The sequence below is a fragment of the Dreissena polymorpha genome, chromosome 3 (genome assembly GCF_020536995.1).
Source record: "Dreissena polymorpha isolate Duluth1 chromosome 3, UMN_Dpol_1.0, whole genome shotgun sequence".
Taxonomy (NCBI): domain Eukaryota; kingdom Metazoa; phylum Mollusca; class Bivalvia; order Myida; family Dreissenidae; genus Dreissena; species Dreissena polymorpha.
In genome coordinates this window covers 126,691,825-126,709,487 of record NC_068357.1, presented here as the reverse complement: position 1 = coordinate 126,709,487, position 17,663 = coordinate 126,691,825, and the positions used below count along the sequence as shown (strand labels likewise).

The 17,663-nt window shown below is 35.8% G+C and overlaps 1 protein-coding gene across 1 annotated transcript in view; it reads left to right on the top strand.

Annotated features, from left to right (window-relative positions):
• Nucleotides 1-17,663, top strand: part of LOC127871358 (uncharacterized) — a 41,818-nt gene that overhangs the window by 17,578 nt on the left and 6,577 nt on the right. Inside the window, exons 2-5 of the mRNA XM_052414167.1 lie at nucleotides 6,415-6,543; nucleotides 10,756-10,796; nucleotides 16,577-16,693; nucleotides 17,242-17,386. Of these exons, the coding sequence (XP_052270127.1) occupies nucleotides 6,415-6,543; nucleotides 10,756-10,796; nucleotides 16,577-16,693; nucleotides 17,242-17,386 (432 nt within the window). The remainder of the gene's footprint in view (nucleotides 1-6,414; nucleotides 6,544-10,755; nucleotides 10,797-16,576; nucleotides 16,694-17,241; nucleotides 17,387-17,663) is intronic.

Below are 17,663 nucleotides of genomic sequence, written 5' to 3'. Positions count from 1 at the left end.
ATCTATATGTATTCAAATCGTGCCTGTCTTTGGGCAATCATCGGTGCTTGTGACATGTGCCGTCAGCAGGTCCGACTATCAGCTGAAAGAATCGGCGGAGTTTCTGTCAAACCCGTTTAAGAAAACATCGTAAAAGATTAGTTATATTTAAAAGATTACCCTCACATGAATAAAATACGGAGGCGCTAAGTTGACATGTGCAATATTTTATCATAGCTAATACGCATTAGCTATGACGTGCTCACGCGATAGCTATCACGTGCGCAGGTAGTAATTTGAGAATGAAATATGTCGAAATGCCAACCTTGTTGTTACTAGTGTACTTAGAAAAATGGTCCATGTATTTCGATAAAGGCTGACCTGATACGTATTCTTTTTTGGTCAGTTATCGTTTTGCGCACCTTATACGTGCGCCCGTAAAAGATAGCTAATGCGTACGTAATAGTTATCGCGAGCGTATGTCCTAGCTATTGCGTGAGCTCGTAATGGAGTCCGCTTAATAAAATATTCCCTATGTCCCCTTAATGCCTCCGTAAAACACACAATTATATGTGTATCCATAATTGCTGGAGGCCATGTTTAACAATATAGACGGAATTCCTCGAGGGCATATTGAAAAGGACTCCATAATATCCATTTCTTTATGTATTTATAAGTAAAATTGTACACAGCGAACATGAGATCATTAATAGGTATCATACATAAATTGTCTGTAAATTCATTCAGAGGCGACATACAACTCCTGCGTAATTATCAAGGGGGGGGGGGATGTGTTACATTCGCTCGTCTTTTACTTCATTAAAGGGACCAATTACACAGTACAGTGCAATTTATCCAGCACAATATTAAACATAAACATAATCAAAGCTTGAGTCTTGGAAAAGTTGTGCATAGAATTGAAGTCTTAAGCCAAAATGAAGTTTTATTTGAATGCACGTTGCAGCTCGGCGAACCAGTGACCTGTACCAACAAATGTTTGTATAGGTCACTAGGCGAACTAAGCGAATGATGCGAAATGGGTCTTATGACATATGTGGTCAGGGTAGCTTAAGACTAGCCTGCGCATGCGCTCAATCTGGCCAGGAGCTACCCTGTCCGCTGCAAATGCGCAGGCTGAAGGCATACAAGGTTTCTTGGTCTCATTAGCGGACCGAGTAACACCTAATAAGACTGTATGAGTGCATAGGCTCGTCTGGAGTTTCGCTGGTCGCTCATGGCATAAGACCAATTTTCGCATGACGCGGCTCATTATTTCTAGAGATACGGCTAATTTAATGGTAAAAACATTAAGTATACATTTACACAAAATAGTGTTCTCTCTTATAAATAGTTCAAATATTTACACATGAGCATCAAAATATACGTGCTCTCCAAAGAAATACACATAGAATTTTAGGCAATGAAGCGTAGCCAATGTTATCTGTGACCATTCGGTACGTCAAAGTCTTGAAAACTGCATACTTGATTATGTTTTGCATATTTATGTATTAAATGATGTGCAATACACTGTTGAAATGTATATATCTTTAATAATCGACCAATCTACGCGACATTGATATTCCGAACATGTCGAACACTAGTTGACACAAAGTACTAATGTTACAACCAAAGGCCTCCTAATACCACAATACGCATACATGTCTACAATGGAATGTACGGGAGTTTTGGAAACTTAAATTTACGGCGGTTTAAGTTAATAGAGCATGTTATGATATAAGATCCATTACATTACGGTCTAACATTAAGCCGATGTTGGCTAATGACATTTTACGAAATGATGGTTAATGTGTTTACTTTATGATGTCGCTCAATGCGGCACAATGCATTAATTCAGTAAATTATGTTTCTGTGGTGTAAGTGTTCTTGCAACAGACAATATACTTAAATAATAGTTACCGTGACATTTGATGCATATGACCCGTACAGTAGAAAACAATTAAACGCGCTTTAAGCTAAATGGATTATTTCAACAGAAATCATCATAAATGGTTTTATATGTCATACATGAACATGTGTTAATTGACTCCACCGTTTACTTATAAGGAATCCATTTGTTGAAAATAGATTAAGATCGCGAAACGTAAGATATTAACCCATTTATGCCTAGTGGACTCTCCCATTCTTCTAAATTGTATCAATTTATTTCCAAAATCATGAATAGTATATTTATTTCTATATTAAGAATATTTCTTACGGGAATTCCTTCAAGCAAACAGCGCAGCATCGTGCGGCGTCTCATTTGGGTCTACGCTGTTTGCCAAGGCCTTTTTTCTAGACGCTAGGCATAAATGGATTAAGTATGTCCAATATTGTTTGTTGTTCTTCTATTTAGGTCTCCACGAAACACGTTGAATAAGGACAACGTTAATTTAATGTAAATAGATATTCACATTGAAAAAATTAATGCATGTATGTTCTTGCCAACAGATGTGTACAAAAGTTCAATTTATTTATATTTGCAGGCACGTACAATACAGTAGATCAGTCATCAAACATTAGCAAATATGAGCCGCGCAGGCTAATCAGGGACGACACTTTCCGCATAACTTGATATTTTTGCTTTATTTACTTTTTTTATACGAAAACTATCATGCAAGCGGGAAGAGTCGTCCCTGATTATCATGTTCGGACTGCACAGGCTTATCTGGGACGACACTGTACGCACATGCTTCAAACCCCCTTCTCACAGAGCACGGCCGATATCGAGTCATCTTTATAATCGACACAAATTTAAAACATGTCATAATTTAAATGCAGCATTTTAAAACATAACATCAAATATGCAGTTATGTTTTGCCCTTAATATTAAATCTTTTTTTAAATTTATTTTATGGTGTCTTTTGCTTTATACTGTTATTCACATTTAGTTCGCTAACAGCAATTTGTCTCATGAAAAACTCAAAATTGAAAATTTTTGAGAATTCGATTACAAACGTTTTAATAATTCACCCATCGTGACTTGTACAATTGGCTGTTTTGAAATTTGACGCCACAAAGCTAAGAAGTTTTTGAAACCTAATTAAGACCGTAGTACTTTTAAACAGACCAGATAAGAAACACAATATGAAGGTATGCGAAAGTCACGGCTATGTATTGTCTTACATAAAAGATGCAGTTGAGGGGAAAATAAGCTTACCTTCAAAGGTCAATAAATTAAATAGTGAATCGCATTCTAAAATACCAGCTGGTGAAATTGAACCGAAATTAAAGAGATAAATAATTAATCGTCATTATTCTGCTTTCCTTTCCCTTACGTGTAATATTTATCGCCATTCGCTTCGTATATTTGATCATTTCACTATTTGTTTAACCCATTTATGCCAAGCGTCCTGAAAAAAGGACATTGCAAACAGCGTAGACCCAGATGAGACGCCGCATAATGCGGCGTCTCATCTGGGTCTGCGCTGTTTGCTTAAATGAAGTTCTTTATGGAATATTCTAAATATAGACATAAATATACTTGACACCCCTAATTTTGGAAATAAATTGATCCAATTCAGAAGGATGGGAGAGTCCACTAGGCTTAAATGGGTTAACGACTGGAAGTTTGATATTCATGGAGTCGGAATGTGAAAGTATTCCTTATAATATTATAATATTGCACTAAACATATAATTATATTATGCGTGTCAGTTTTCACAGAATCTATCACTGACTTTAGAGACGCGTGTAACGGGTTTAATCATTTGTTTCTCACTCCCTGTATTTGTAGCTTATAGGCTAAGACCGTCCGATATGCGATTTTGTCGCAAAACATCAAACAAATGCAACAGAAAAGTGTAAAAAATAATTCAGACTCTTGTTGGTTGTATCTACTATGTAGAAAATCGCCATTGATAGTTCAATTACATCAAATAGTAGTTGTTCGCCTCTAAAATATAACATTTTAAGGTTTCTTATCATGTAACTGACTTCTTACTTAGGGAATGAATTCTTGACAAGTTTCCATTCAAGTGAAGTCCGTCACGTTTCGCCAGCAAACATAATGGTCACATGGCCTTTAGGACTATTTGTACATAAAACCGAAAAAATAATTTGGTCGTGGTGAGCGCTAAGGGCTATTCAAACTAACCTTTATATTTTGATTACAATCTGCTTGAAATGTCTGATTTAATTATTCTGATCTGTCAACTGCGATTTGCTGATCCAGCGGATTTTTTTTCTAGCGAGTTAAATAAGTTGCAGCTCTTGGTGTTGCTTTTTTTTTATAGAAAAGCTATTTTAAGTGTGATGAGGCGTTTAATGCATGTGCGGAAAGTGTCGTCCAAGATTAGCCTGTGCAGTGCGCACAGGCTAATCAGGGACGACACTTTCCGCCTATTCTGGATGTTCGTCAAGAAGGGTCTTCCTTTAAATGAATAATACATCAAAAGCGGAAAGTGTCGTCTGTCTGCACAGGCTTATCTGGGACGACACTTTACGCACATGCATTAAACCCCCTTTTCACAGAGCGCGGCTCAAATAAAATGGATGTTTGTATTTAAAATTGAATGTGTAAATAGCTTAATTAAAATAAATATAAATGATTGTTTTAAGTGTGTTACGTATGTGACAGTTGTCATGAAAATGCACAAGAAGTGATCGTCGCTTCTAATTGTAAACTAAAGCGAAAACGATCTCAAAGCATCTAAGAACGAACAAGCCCAAACTATCCAAATGACCCTTTTGAGAGGTCTCTATTATTTTTCTGACACCATATTATTTCTGTAGTTTTCATTACATTCCATCATATTTGAATACTTGTTAAATAGCATGTTTTTAACACTGAGCCAGAGCTTGGGACTATGCGGCGACAGTTTCACGTTCAATCTTTCGAGTAACCGCTGACAATGAAACCATTTATTTGTAAATCTACACCCCCGAATTTAATAATTGTCGCCACTTAATACATGATTTCATGCAATTTATAGGTAAGTTCACAATAGTTTGGTGTTATGGGATATCGGAAAATTAACGCCGGTCTGCAAAAAGCGGCGTCGACATTTTTTTGAATGGGGTCTATTTTCTGTTCTAAATAATCATCCTCTGATAATAGAAAGATAATTACTAAAATTAAATACATTTGCGATAAATGATCCCATGTGTACTATTTGTGATCCCGATCATGCTACTGAATGTTGATAAGCCAGCTGACAATAAAATGAGCCGCGTTCCGAGAAACTGGACTTAATGCATATGCGTAAAGTGTCATCCCAGATTAGCCTGTGCAGTCCGCACATGCTTATTAGGGACGACACTTTCCGCTTTTATGACATTGTTCGTTTCAATGAAGTCTATTCTTACAAAAAATCCAATTTAGGCGGAAAGTGTCGTCCCTGATTAGCTTGTGCGGACTGCACAGGCTAATCTGGGACGACACTTTACGCACATGCATTATGCCCAGTTTTCTCAGAACACGACTCAAATACTCAGATTTGGTTTTATTATAGTAATTATAGAATTATCAAAAAGTTTCAACTTACGCGGTATAATGCTGGTCTGTATACTAACATGTGGGGTGCACAATTTAACGCAAACGGTCTTCTCTGTATATTGAACACTCGAGGTTAATAATTAAGTTTATTATTTGCACTACTTGTTTATATTGGTCACATATTTCTAGATAAATATAAATAATATTATCCGAACAAAACGATTACATACACGACACGCGTATGGTTTATAATGATTAAAGTAACATAAATACTCAAAATCAACGAAGATTTCGTACAATATTTCGTAAAATAAAGCTAAACCATTTGAAATCATTGTTCCTTATGAGAATTGCCGAAATTTCAATGCCAGATGTGGTGTGGTAAAATAGATGCTTGTGGATACAAAATGCTCGTTTTCATCATGGTTTTAATATGGTACCATTTTAGTGATCGTGTGTCGTATGAATAGATATATTCGCATGGAATTTATTGTGGCCATAAATACATAAAAACGAGCATTTTGTATTTACAAAAATCTATGTAATCATACCACATCTAGCGTTACAATTGTGGCTATTGCTATAAGGAACACTGAATTTTTAGGTGTAAACTTTATTTTACGAAATACTTAACGCAATTTTTGTTGATTTTGAGCGTTATAGCGACTTTAAAGTAGAGTGCCTTATACAAAAAGAGGGTAATCGATGCGCGCGCATTCCAAAAGGTGACATACTGCGAAACTTAGGTCAATCTCGAATAGGCTGTTCGGATGTTCTATTTTTAATAGTCTGCATCATTGCCGGGTACCAAGGTTCCACCCTTTCCGATTCTTACCATGGTGGTGTGTAACGAATGATACGTCGCTGGTAACCGGCAACGAATGTGAAAAATAATTGTGTTTAAGTATGCTTGCTAAACGGAACTTTCATAAACACGAGGAAATATTATGGTATTTTAAAAATAAGTGAAATTCGTCAATAATTATTTTTTTTGTTTTCAGGTTCGCCAAGGCCAGAGAAGCTGAAACATGAGACCGGAAGTAGCGCTACGGCCTCTCCTTCTGGTGGCGCTGGCGACAAGTTTGCGTATTCAAATGCTGCGTTCGACAAAGACCCGGAAGCCATTGATGGTAAGACGTACCGGACAAAAGGGGATTGATATTCCCACTAGCAAAAATCACTCACGGCAGCTGTGGAAAAAAAAAGAGATCATAATTTTAATGGATGTGCATATGTAAATTACGAACGAGGATAGTCCTACAAGTTTTTACATCGAAGTCCAGCGTCCGTAAATGCTAACAGGCTGAACGCCGTGTGATGTAATATACAGTTGATTGTCGATAATGGTCATAGTGATAGTTTTTCATAAAATCATTTAGGTCAAGACCAATTTTATATTTTAATGTAACCATTTTACTGGAGTGTACATATAAACACCAAGACATGTATACCCTACTAAATCACTGCATTTATCAAACAATGATCACACAAAATTTGTTGCTATTTTATAAGCTTTGTTATTTAGATACAGGTAAAATACAAAATTGTTGCGCGTTTTTCAGGATTTTGCCGATTTGGTTTTAGATTTCAAGCCATCAAGATTTTGCACGTCTCCGTGCATGCTCACACATAAAAGTTAACCCATTGCATGCTGGGAAATTTGTCGTCTGTTAAAATGTCGTCTGCAGAATTTCTAAAATTAGCATTTTCTTCTATTTTTTTCAAAGAATACTATAAGAATAGCAAACAGTTTGGATCCAGATGAGACGCCACGTTCTGTGGCGTCTCATCTGGATCCAAACTGTTTGCAAAGGCCTTTAAAATTCGGTTCCCGCACTGAAAGGGTTAATGTGGTCTCTGTGGTATACAGGGTGTGCTTACAGCATGTGTATAACACGAGTCAAAGCAATCGTGGCGACATTAAATGGATAATAAAAACTATGAATTATATAAGCTGCTTTGAAATAAATAGGCTTAATGCGTGATTGTAAAGTGTAGTAAAAGATTAGCCTTTGCAGACGGCACAGGCTAATTAGAGACGGCACAGGCTAATTAGAGACGACACAGGCTAATTAGAGATGGAAAAGGCTAATTAGAGATGGCACATGCTAATTAGAGACGGCACGGGCTAATTAGAGACGGCACAGGCTAATTAGAGACGGCACTTTTCAGCTAGACTGAATTATCCAGTTATCGTTTCGAAGAGTGGTTGCAAGTTATTTTCTCTCTTAAATTATTAAATATTATTTTCTGCTTAAATCTGTACAAAATACTGCATCAAACGGCGTACTTCAAAACATGCCCAAAAATGTGAACAAAGCCTCTAAACTGTTGTAACAGCCAAAAAAGAATGTATTAAATCTAAATATTAACATAAGCAATTGCTTTAGGCTAAAAACCTCTGAGTTCAATCTGTAGTAAAGCACTATCATTGTTTCCGTTTGATTTAATCTGCTGAGATAATATTTTATGTGGCATTATGTATCGTTGAAAAAGAAAACACATCCAATAGGATAAAATGATATCTACTTAATGTCTATAATTGTGTATGGGCCTGAGCAGGTATTTTATCCTGTGCAGATGAAATCCAGGACGATTCGAGCTTTGAAAAGGATTGACGTATTCAGTAAATTAGTGACCATGCATACACAAAGTCACAAATCTTAATATCTTAAAATGGTTTTATTATCCGCGTCATGCGAAAATGGGTCTTACCCCTACTGCGAATGCACAGGCTTGTTTGGAGCCCTGGTGGTCGCTTATACTCACTTATCGCACGATGCGGCTCCTATTTAACCCATTTATGCCAAGTGGACTCTCCCATCCTTCTACATTGGATCAATTTAGTTCCAAAATTAGGGATGTCTAGTATATTTATTTCTATATTTAGAATATTTCTTACAGAAATTCCTTAAAGCAAACAGCACAGACCCAGATGAGACGCCGCATCATGCGGCGTCTCATCTAGGTCTACGCTGTTTGCCAATGCCTTTTTTTCTAGACGCCAGGCATAAATGGGTTAATCAGAAATTTATAAATTCTAATAGGGAATGGTTTCAAGAGTCCAAATAGGTCACAATAAGGACATATTTCACTCTCTATCGCATATAGACTTTTTTTTCAGAAATTTAAATTTTGAAGAAAGAGTGCAATTTTATCAATATTCCACAATCATAATTAAAGATAGTAGCATGACAAACCAATTAGTATAGGTTTTGAGGGGTCAATGAAAAATATGTGCTAGGTTTTTAATTTCATATTTTCAATAAATAGAATATAAACAAAGCTGTTTTGTCACACACGCGTTAACCTTGACAAAACATTTTTAAAAGGACGTAAACAATTAAACAACTGCCCGTAAGCCGATTCGCCATTAAGAAGCGCCGAGAAGTGGTGTGTTCGCGAATAAACGTCACTAGTATCGTTATAAAATAACGCTAGATAATTTATCAAATGCTTTGTATGTTGCGGCCATGAGTTATGATGTGCCGTGAGGCAGTTTATGCGAATGAATGTGAGAAAATGCAAAAATATGGTGGAACAACTAATTATGTAATTTAGACAGAACATGTATTGAGTGTTCCATTTTAGGTAAAATGGTATGTCGTTTCTTTGACACGATGCAAATGTGTGTGATACATCATGCCAATTCCTGGTTTAACAATATCATTTTGTTGGTGTGTATATTATATCGCTTTTCGCTGACCACGTTTTATATAGTTCAAATTGTAACAGTTTCACAAAAGAGTATGTACAATTTTAACCTTAACCAACACGTTTTTCTAGAAATTCCCACTCGTAGACCTTGCTCGGTCTTACAGTGTGTTTAGAACGGCCTGATGATGACACTAAGCTCCCGTCGCGGCTTATACCCCGTAACATCAAAGAGTTCATTGGACAGCCAAGTGGCTTTTCCCCTGGAAGCTGACAGGGTGTCCATGGTTTCATTGGACGTCCATTGATTTCTTCTTGCCCATCGTTAGCACAAAACGGGTCAAGATGTTTTCGTTTGATTATCACCCTAGTTTCAACGTCTTGGTTGACGTCAGTTGTACTTAATCCGCGAACTATTTTAATCCATTTATGCCTAGTGGACTCTCCCATCCTTTTAAATTGGATCAATTTATTTCAAAATTAGGGATGTCTAGTATATTTATTTCTATATTTAGAATATTTCTTACAGAAATTCCTTTAAGCAAACAGTGCAGACCCTGATGAGACGCCGCATCACGCGGCGTCTCATCAGGGTCTACGCTGTTTGCCAAGGCTTTTTTCTAGACGCTAGGCATAAATGGGTTAAGTTAGTCTTAGCGTATTGTATTCGGACTCATATTTGTATTTTAGAATTATTTTGACTGGTGCTTTGTAAATAATTATTAACATCGTCTTAACTACACAAAACCCTTTGTCCGGGTTAATGGACACAGTATGCTGTCAACTAAATAAATTGCAAAAGTCTTCATAATACATTATACTGTATTACAATACAAACAAGTCTTTGCCTGTTATGAAAGATATATACTTTAAATTGAGATATTTCCAATTATGTGAGCGTTATAGTTGTTGTTGTTGTTTCTCGCAAAGCGAATCTCGCTTTGTTTACGTTGCATACGGTATATGAAGATAAAACACGTAGTCGCCCTTTACTCATGCATGCCTGGTGGGCAATGTCACATGACACAGACACAACTATTACCATATAATAATTGAGCATCGCCCTGGGAAAACGGGGCTTGATGCATTTGCGTAAAGTGTCTTCTCGGATTAGCCTGTGCAGTCCACACAGGCTAATCAGGGACGACACTTTCCGCTTTTATTGTTTTTTTTCGTTTAAAAATAGTCTCTTGTTAGCAAAAATCAAGTTTAGGCGGAAAGTGTCGTCCCTGATTAGCCTGTGCAGATCTTGGACGACACTTTACGCACAAGCATTTAACCCCATTTTCACAGAGCACGGCTCAAATATATTTACGAGAATATTTTGAAGAGCGGTGAACCACTTTCCCGTATTTGGAAAACTCGGATTCGTTCGTTTACAGTGGATAACGAGTGACCTTGGCTTGGAAACTGAGTCCAGCTATTAAGTCTGTTTGGAATCCATATTGTTTCTTTGGTATTATTTATATCATTTCGTAAATGAAAATATTCCGTGTTTACCTAACGTTTAAGATGAAGATGTCTAATTATATATTTTGATTGTTTTTACCTTTTGTGCCAGATACTTAATGAAATAACTATAGTCCATATTATTATTTTTAAATGCATACAATTGCGTTGTCTTTTGATAACTGCATTAAGAATTCATTGTATACATTAAGAAATTATTGATGCATTATATGTTTCAGGTTCGTCCGTTGATTCACTAGACGGACCTTTGGAAAAGAAGGTAAATGTCATTTATTTATTTAAACATACATTATACTATACTAAATGTATACTACAATAGTTTTAGGCATTTAATAAGACTTTGACGAATACAGAAAAAGGCTCTTTAGTAAAAAATGCTAGGGACATATGAGCCGCGTTCTGAGAAAACTGGGCATAATTCTAAAAGTACGATGCATTTCTTGTAGGGTTGTAATTTGAGCGGATAAATGCAAAATATGATGCGAATCTTTTCATGTTGTTAGGTATGTAGAAAACAAAACCACAGCTCCATCGTACGGAAGCCGTTTAGGGCCAGTTTATGTAAGACATTAGCGCTGTAACGAAAGAGCTGACAAATTAGATGTTATTAAGGCTTACATATAATGTATTAAACTGACATATCAGATGTTACAACTTTAAAGCCTGAAATCGCGTGGTTCATGCACAAAGTAAATGAAACAGATTCCACGCAGAAATTTAACTTTACGAATTCACATTTTTGCAGGCGTGAATGGGATACAAAATGCCGCTGGTCATTTAGCTTCTACCATCTTATTTCTAAGTCTTAGGATAAATAGAGAATACTAGGTTAGCGTTGAATACAGAGAACGCCGGGAGCGCGAGCCTTGGCGAGCGCTTTCGGTGTTCGAGCCAAGCAACATAAACTTCTCTGTATTCAACGCTTATCCTAGTATTCTATTTATCCCATTTATTTTTTTTCAACGTGACATTTAACATAAATAGATCTAATAACCTTAACAATAATTTTAATTCATTCTTAAAAGCGCTTAAAATCTAACGAATGTAACCGTGCGTAGTGATATAAATGTATTTGTTCTGGTAAGCAAAATAGTCTTTAAAAAATTCACACACAAAATGTAAAACGAGTAAAAATATCACCATATGCCTCGATTCAATTTTACGCAGCATGCGAATTGTAACACATTACGACCGCGAAACGAAGATTTTACTTTACTATAATTCATTTTATTTTCGAAAGAAAATGATCAAAATCCAATATGGCGGCGATTGCTCCTGACAAAATGATGTCGATGTCAACATAAATGTACACCATCGACGACCTTGAAAAACGAGTAAACAGAAAATTGCAGCGACTGACACTTTATTTGACTTAATATACAGGGCAATACGTTTTCCGACTTCGGACGACGAATTTAAGGACGCGCAGAACGTGTTTTTTATATAATGTTATGGGTATGCCGTGTGTGATCCGATGCATCAATGGCGCCCATGTTAAAATCATTTCCCCGAGAACAGGGAACAACAAAAGTACAAACAAAAACAAAAACACGTTCGAACTAGTATCTTACCTTTAATTATCCTATAAAATCCATCTAATAATCCATTTAACTCAATAATTGACGATTTTGCATTTAGGGTCTTTAATAATTATTTTAGCATAGTTAAATAAAGACCCTTATGCCATCCTATCACTATATTCAAATGAGTTTATGAACTCAATAAATTTCCTTTTTCGTCACACGCTACGTCATGTACTCTTTGTACATTACTGCTGTTAAAATGAACCGGAGCAGTTTATCAAATAATAGCCGTTTGTAAACTCGGTAGCATTTGCAGATTTCTGCATACAAACATAAGTCTAATTATGTTTAAACTTGCACAATGTTTTATGGTAAATGCCCTTATTATACAAGAAAATAATTTAATATATAAATACACAAAGAATGGAAAACATTCCATTACACAACAGATAAATCAGTGGATAATACCCGTGTACAAAATGGGACGTTCCAAATTCCAGTGTGGTGCAATTTTTACCATCTTATACTTTACACAGCTCTATGCCTAACGTGAATTAAATCGGAAAGCAAATATTGCAGATTATTTATGAATTGTGCGATATTTGTATGGCGTGTTGTACATTCTTAAATGTCAAACGTATATGCATGGATTATAAACAATGCACATTACACGAAATAAGGAAAATGTGATAAATTGACAATTCAAATATGTCGATATACAGTACATGTACATGTGAAATAAGGCGAGTTTATAATAAATCGTCAATTTTTCGGGGGGGGGGGGGGAAATGACGCAATAAGTATGTCATTTTATGACGCCATCAATCAGCTGATTCATTATACAGATGGCGAAAAATTATGTCATATGACTAGATTTAAAGGTTGAAGGTCGTATAATTTTGAAGCTAAAGTTTTCTCGACTTTATTTCTTATGAAAAATCATTCAGTGGTAAAGTAAAAAGTAGTCCGTGCACGCGACAGGTATATCCCACAACTTCCACAAGGTTGAATACAGGCTAGTATATTCCATAAGATGTTATACCGTCAATGTCGCGTTGAAAATTGGATAAAGTATTTTACACGTCACATCTTACTAAAAAATGGCCTATACGGCTTCCTTAGCTCCAATACCATGCTTGAAATAATGTCAGTTGTAATTGCGATGATAATAAATGACAGATTATTAATACAGGGTTTTCCCTTCCTTTTATTTGAACAGGCCAAATAAAAATTTGAACAGGCCAAGCAAGGCAGTCCTGCTAGGGGGGTCCGGGGGCATGCCCCCCCCCGAAAAATTTTGAAAATCTAGACGCAAAATGGTGCATTTTGGGGGGGTTTGGACAGAAATTTTAGAGATGAAAATTACTTGTTTTTTTGTGTATCACTTATGGAATTTTTCTAATTTTTTAAAAAATTTGTGAGGGGAGTGCCAAATAATTATACTGTGCATAGTGTGCGATGAATTTTGAAACAAGTCAATAACTAAGCTACTGGTTATGCCAAAGCCAGTTCATGAGTTCTTTGACAAAAACAGTCAACTAGAATAAACTGACACAATGCATTATGCTGTGTTCTAAAAATATTTGTTCACACCATTATTTTTTTGATAACAGGAGAATGCGGTATTGTGGCATTTACAACAAAAATAAACATTTATTTCTCATCAAGGGGTCGGGTTTGAACACGTGTATTTGGCTAACACAGCATTGCAAACTTTATTCAACTAAAAGTATTGTTTGAATAATTTCTTTCATGCATTTTCATCGAGATTTTCATCAATACAAACCTTTCTGACGTTTTGAAGGCGCTGTCACACTGAAAAAATCTCTCAGGGTTCGTTTCATTTTGAGAAAACCATGTGGTTACGATTTTTGTAGTTATTTGCGTACTCAAAATAATCAGCCAATGAGAAGCGCCGTTTTGTAGTTATTTGCGTACTCAAAATAATCAGCCAATGAGAAGCGCCGTTATAAATTATACTTGTTCGGTAAAACGTACACACGGAAGTATAAAGAACATAAACAAAACGATGTTAAATCGATGTTTTCGCTTGTTTAATTTCGTCTTTTCTTAACTTTAACAATTACATCGATCAAAGTTGCAAAACCTCTCATTATTTTTTTTTGTTACCAGCATTTGAACCGGCCAGAAAATCGATTGAACCGGTCAATTTGGCAGGCGGCCGGTTCTTAGGGAAAACTCTGTAAATAATATGTCATTTTTCTTTTCAAGTTGTGCACGATGACAATAATTTGCTTCGGTCATCATAGTTTGCATTCATCCTGTAATCAGATACCGGCTGTGTAACACTAGATCCTATTTTTTCGTACACTGGTATTTGTAAGGGCCGGATTTAGTGAAAATACTCGAAATTCGACGCCGTTTCGGTATTTGTGGTTAAAAATGACACCGGCATTATTGTCACTCAATAACGAGATTGTCAAATAATTAGTGTATATGAACATTTTAAGAACATTATTTCCCTTGATGTTCTGGTCGTTCATCAACTCTGAACGTTTATGCTAGATTTGTATTTATCAACATTTTATTTGTTTTGAAATATAGTAGTTAGATAGTATACGCTAATACTAACTTTAAAATTCAGCAATTAATCAACGAGAGTAGAGTTTTATAAAATTGCAAAAAAAAATCGCGTGCACAGCAGCAAACCGCATGCATGTACACAAAAAAGTACGCTTCCGAAAAAAGATCCCACAATTCTGGCAAAAATGTTCGTAAGACACAAGAATGGACACAATATTTGGCCCGCACAAAATACAAGAAAACATGTCGATACCGACTTAAACCTTGGTCGTTATAGATTGAATTGAATTAATTGGATGTACGGCAATATTGTAAGACATTTCATGTAAAATGTTTTATTTAATATAATTCGTCCATACCTATGTATTGGTTTAAAATTGAGCAAATGCAATGCTGACTGACCTGAATATCGAATATACTCGCTTTGAGAACTTACGTGAGTCGCGTTCTGAGAAAACTGGGCTTAATGCATGTGCGTAAATAGTCATCCCAGATGAGCCTGTGCTGTCCGCACAGGCTAATCAGGGACTACACTTTCCGCCTTAACTGGATTTTAGTGTAGAAGAGACTTCCTTTAAACGAAAAATACCATAAAAGCGGAAAATGTCGTCCCTGATTAGCCTGTGCGGACTGCACATGCTAATCTGGGATGACACTTTACGCACATGCATTAAGCCCAGTTTTATCAGAACGCGACTCATGTGAACAAATTCGCTATCTGAGCTGATTTAGTCGCATGTCTGTAGTTGAAGACATTTTATGATATGATGACTTTAGACATAAAATAAGAAAAGAAACACAAACTGTGTTTAAATCGGCGATAAAAGTAATATTTACCTGCACTACCATTCGGATCATAAAAAGTAGGAATTAATTGAGCCAATTGCATGAAAAGGGTATCAGAGTTTCTCACCTGTTCCATATATATGTATTGAATATTTATTTTGCATTGTATCGGCTTTATTGGGAAATACCAGTGATTTACAATTGGTAATTCGCTGTTTATAACAGAATTAACAGTGGAAATGATCCACAATTTTTGCAGTTTAACTGTTAAATGTCATTATTTTGACGAATTGACGTTATTAAAATGATGAGACAGTTTGTTAATTCTATAAATTATCGATGTTTTATACAATATATATATATATATATATATATATATATATATATATTCGCTCTGATCACTCGTAAATTGAAATAATCGATACAGACACACTACAAGACCGTCGATATAACAGCTTATACAGATGTGAATATATTTATGACGATGTTATCATAATTGACACTGATATTCTGTTCATTAAACGCGATTTGTATAAATAGATTTTGTTTCGATCACAATAACTTTAATTAATCAAACATGGAAATACTTGAATTTATTAGTTGCTTATCTTAGGCGTATTTAATTTAAACGTACTTCAGGTTTTATAGTACAGCACTCAGTTCGGATATCGATCAAGTGCAGTTACTGTTACTATATGGACAAATAATTATTACGGTCATCCAAATTGTGTCTTTCTCTTGTGTTAAAAGAGCATTTATTGCCTCATAAGGCAAGCCGGTGCGCAATACCAGTTGCCGATTGCTAGTGGATAATGCGCAATACCAGTTGCCGATTGCTAGTTGATAATTTCAGGTTACTATATGCCAGTGGCTTATTGATGACACCGGCCTTCCATAGCCTCATATTCGACATGACTCCTATACATACTCCTAAACCGTATCAGCCGTTTAACTATTTTAAATTACTATTGGTGATTGATAAAACGGCTCAGCGTTATTTGGGCCTACATATTGGCTGTTTTTTTTTTAAATAAAGTTGTGGATATCCATATAATACATGTTGTTTAAGGCGAACAATACGAGTATAAAATTATTATAAATTAATGCCACACCACTTTGGTATTGATATACTTATTTATTGTAGTCAAATTATCGTGGACTTAAAGAAACAATAATGACGTTACAGGGTGTCGGTCACGGCCTGGGAATGAAAACGTGGACGTCACTTCCGGCCAATGACCTGCCGTTCGCCCGGAAGCGGAACAGCTCCGTGGGGTCACTGGACCGGAATACACACTCAGGGGTATGAACTTACTTTCGTGAACGTTTTTTCAAAGAAACACTGTAATTTTTGCACGTATAAAATGCAATATCGACAAATTACGGCATTGATTATTCTCACTTTTCCACACTTAGTTTCTTGATAGACCGTACAATAATAGTTATGCATGCAAACTACATTTAATGTCAGCATTTCATTGACTGCAACGTTGTGACCTCTTGAACGGCACGTTTAACCATGAACGTTTTTAAAGAAATTACTGCATTGAGGCTTGAAATTAATAGTACTTATTTTCGATTATCAACTCGCATTTCTTGATATATCGTATAAATACAGTCATGTACGCAAACTAATTAATGCGTTCATATCATTTACTGCAACGTTGTGATCAATTTTAGGGATTTTATAAATTTGGATGTCTCGATTGTTAGTGTTTCATAGCAATCGCAGCGTCAAAGTAGGTCACATGTTAGGAACAATCTCTTGAATTTGGTCTACCAAAGAGAGTCTTTTCCACCAAAACCTTAAAAATCTATACATGGTGACATAGTTTTCCTTTTCTTCGTCAGGATGAGAATTTAGTGGAGGTCATGCTAACAAGCCAGGATTTCATCGGTCTCGGCTTCAACATCGCGGGTAGCATGAGAGACGGGATTTTTGTCAGTCAGGTCCACAATCGAGGACCTGCAAAGGAGTCTGGGAAATTTAAAGTCGGTAAGCAGCCAACATTCGACCATATAATATTATAATCGTTTATTTTAATTATTTGTATTAATATGCATTTACATAAAGTTTGGAAAAATAATCGTGAACATTAATAAATTCACGTTTTTAAGTTCCAAGCTACAATAAAAACACAATAAATAAATCTTAAAACAGTTGACTGTCCAAAAAACGGAAAAAGGGGCACGCTGTCATAATTGATCCTATTTAAATTAAATATGCAACAAACTGAGTCGCAGAGGTAAAGAGACATTTCTTTTCCAAGAAA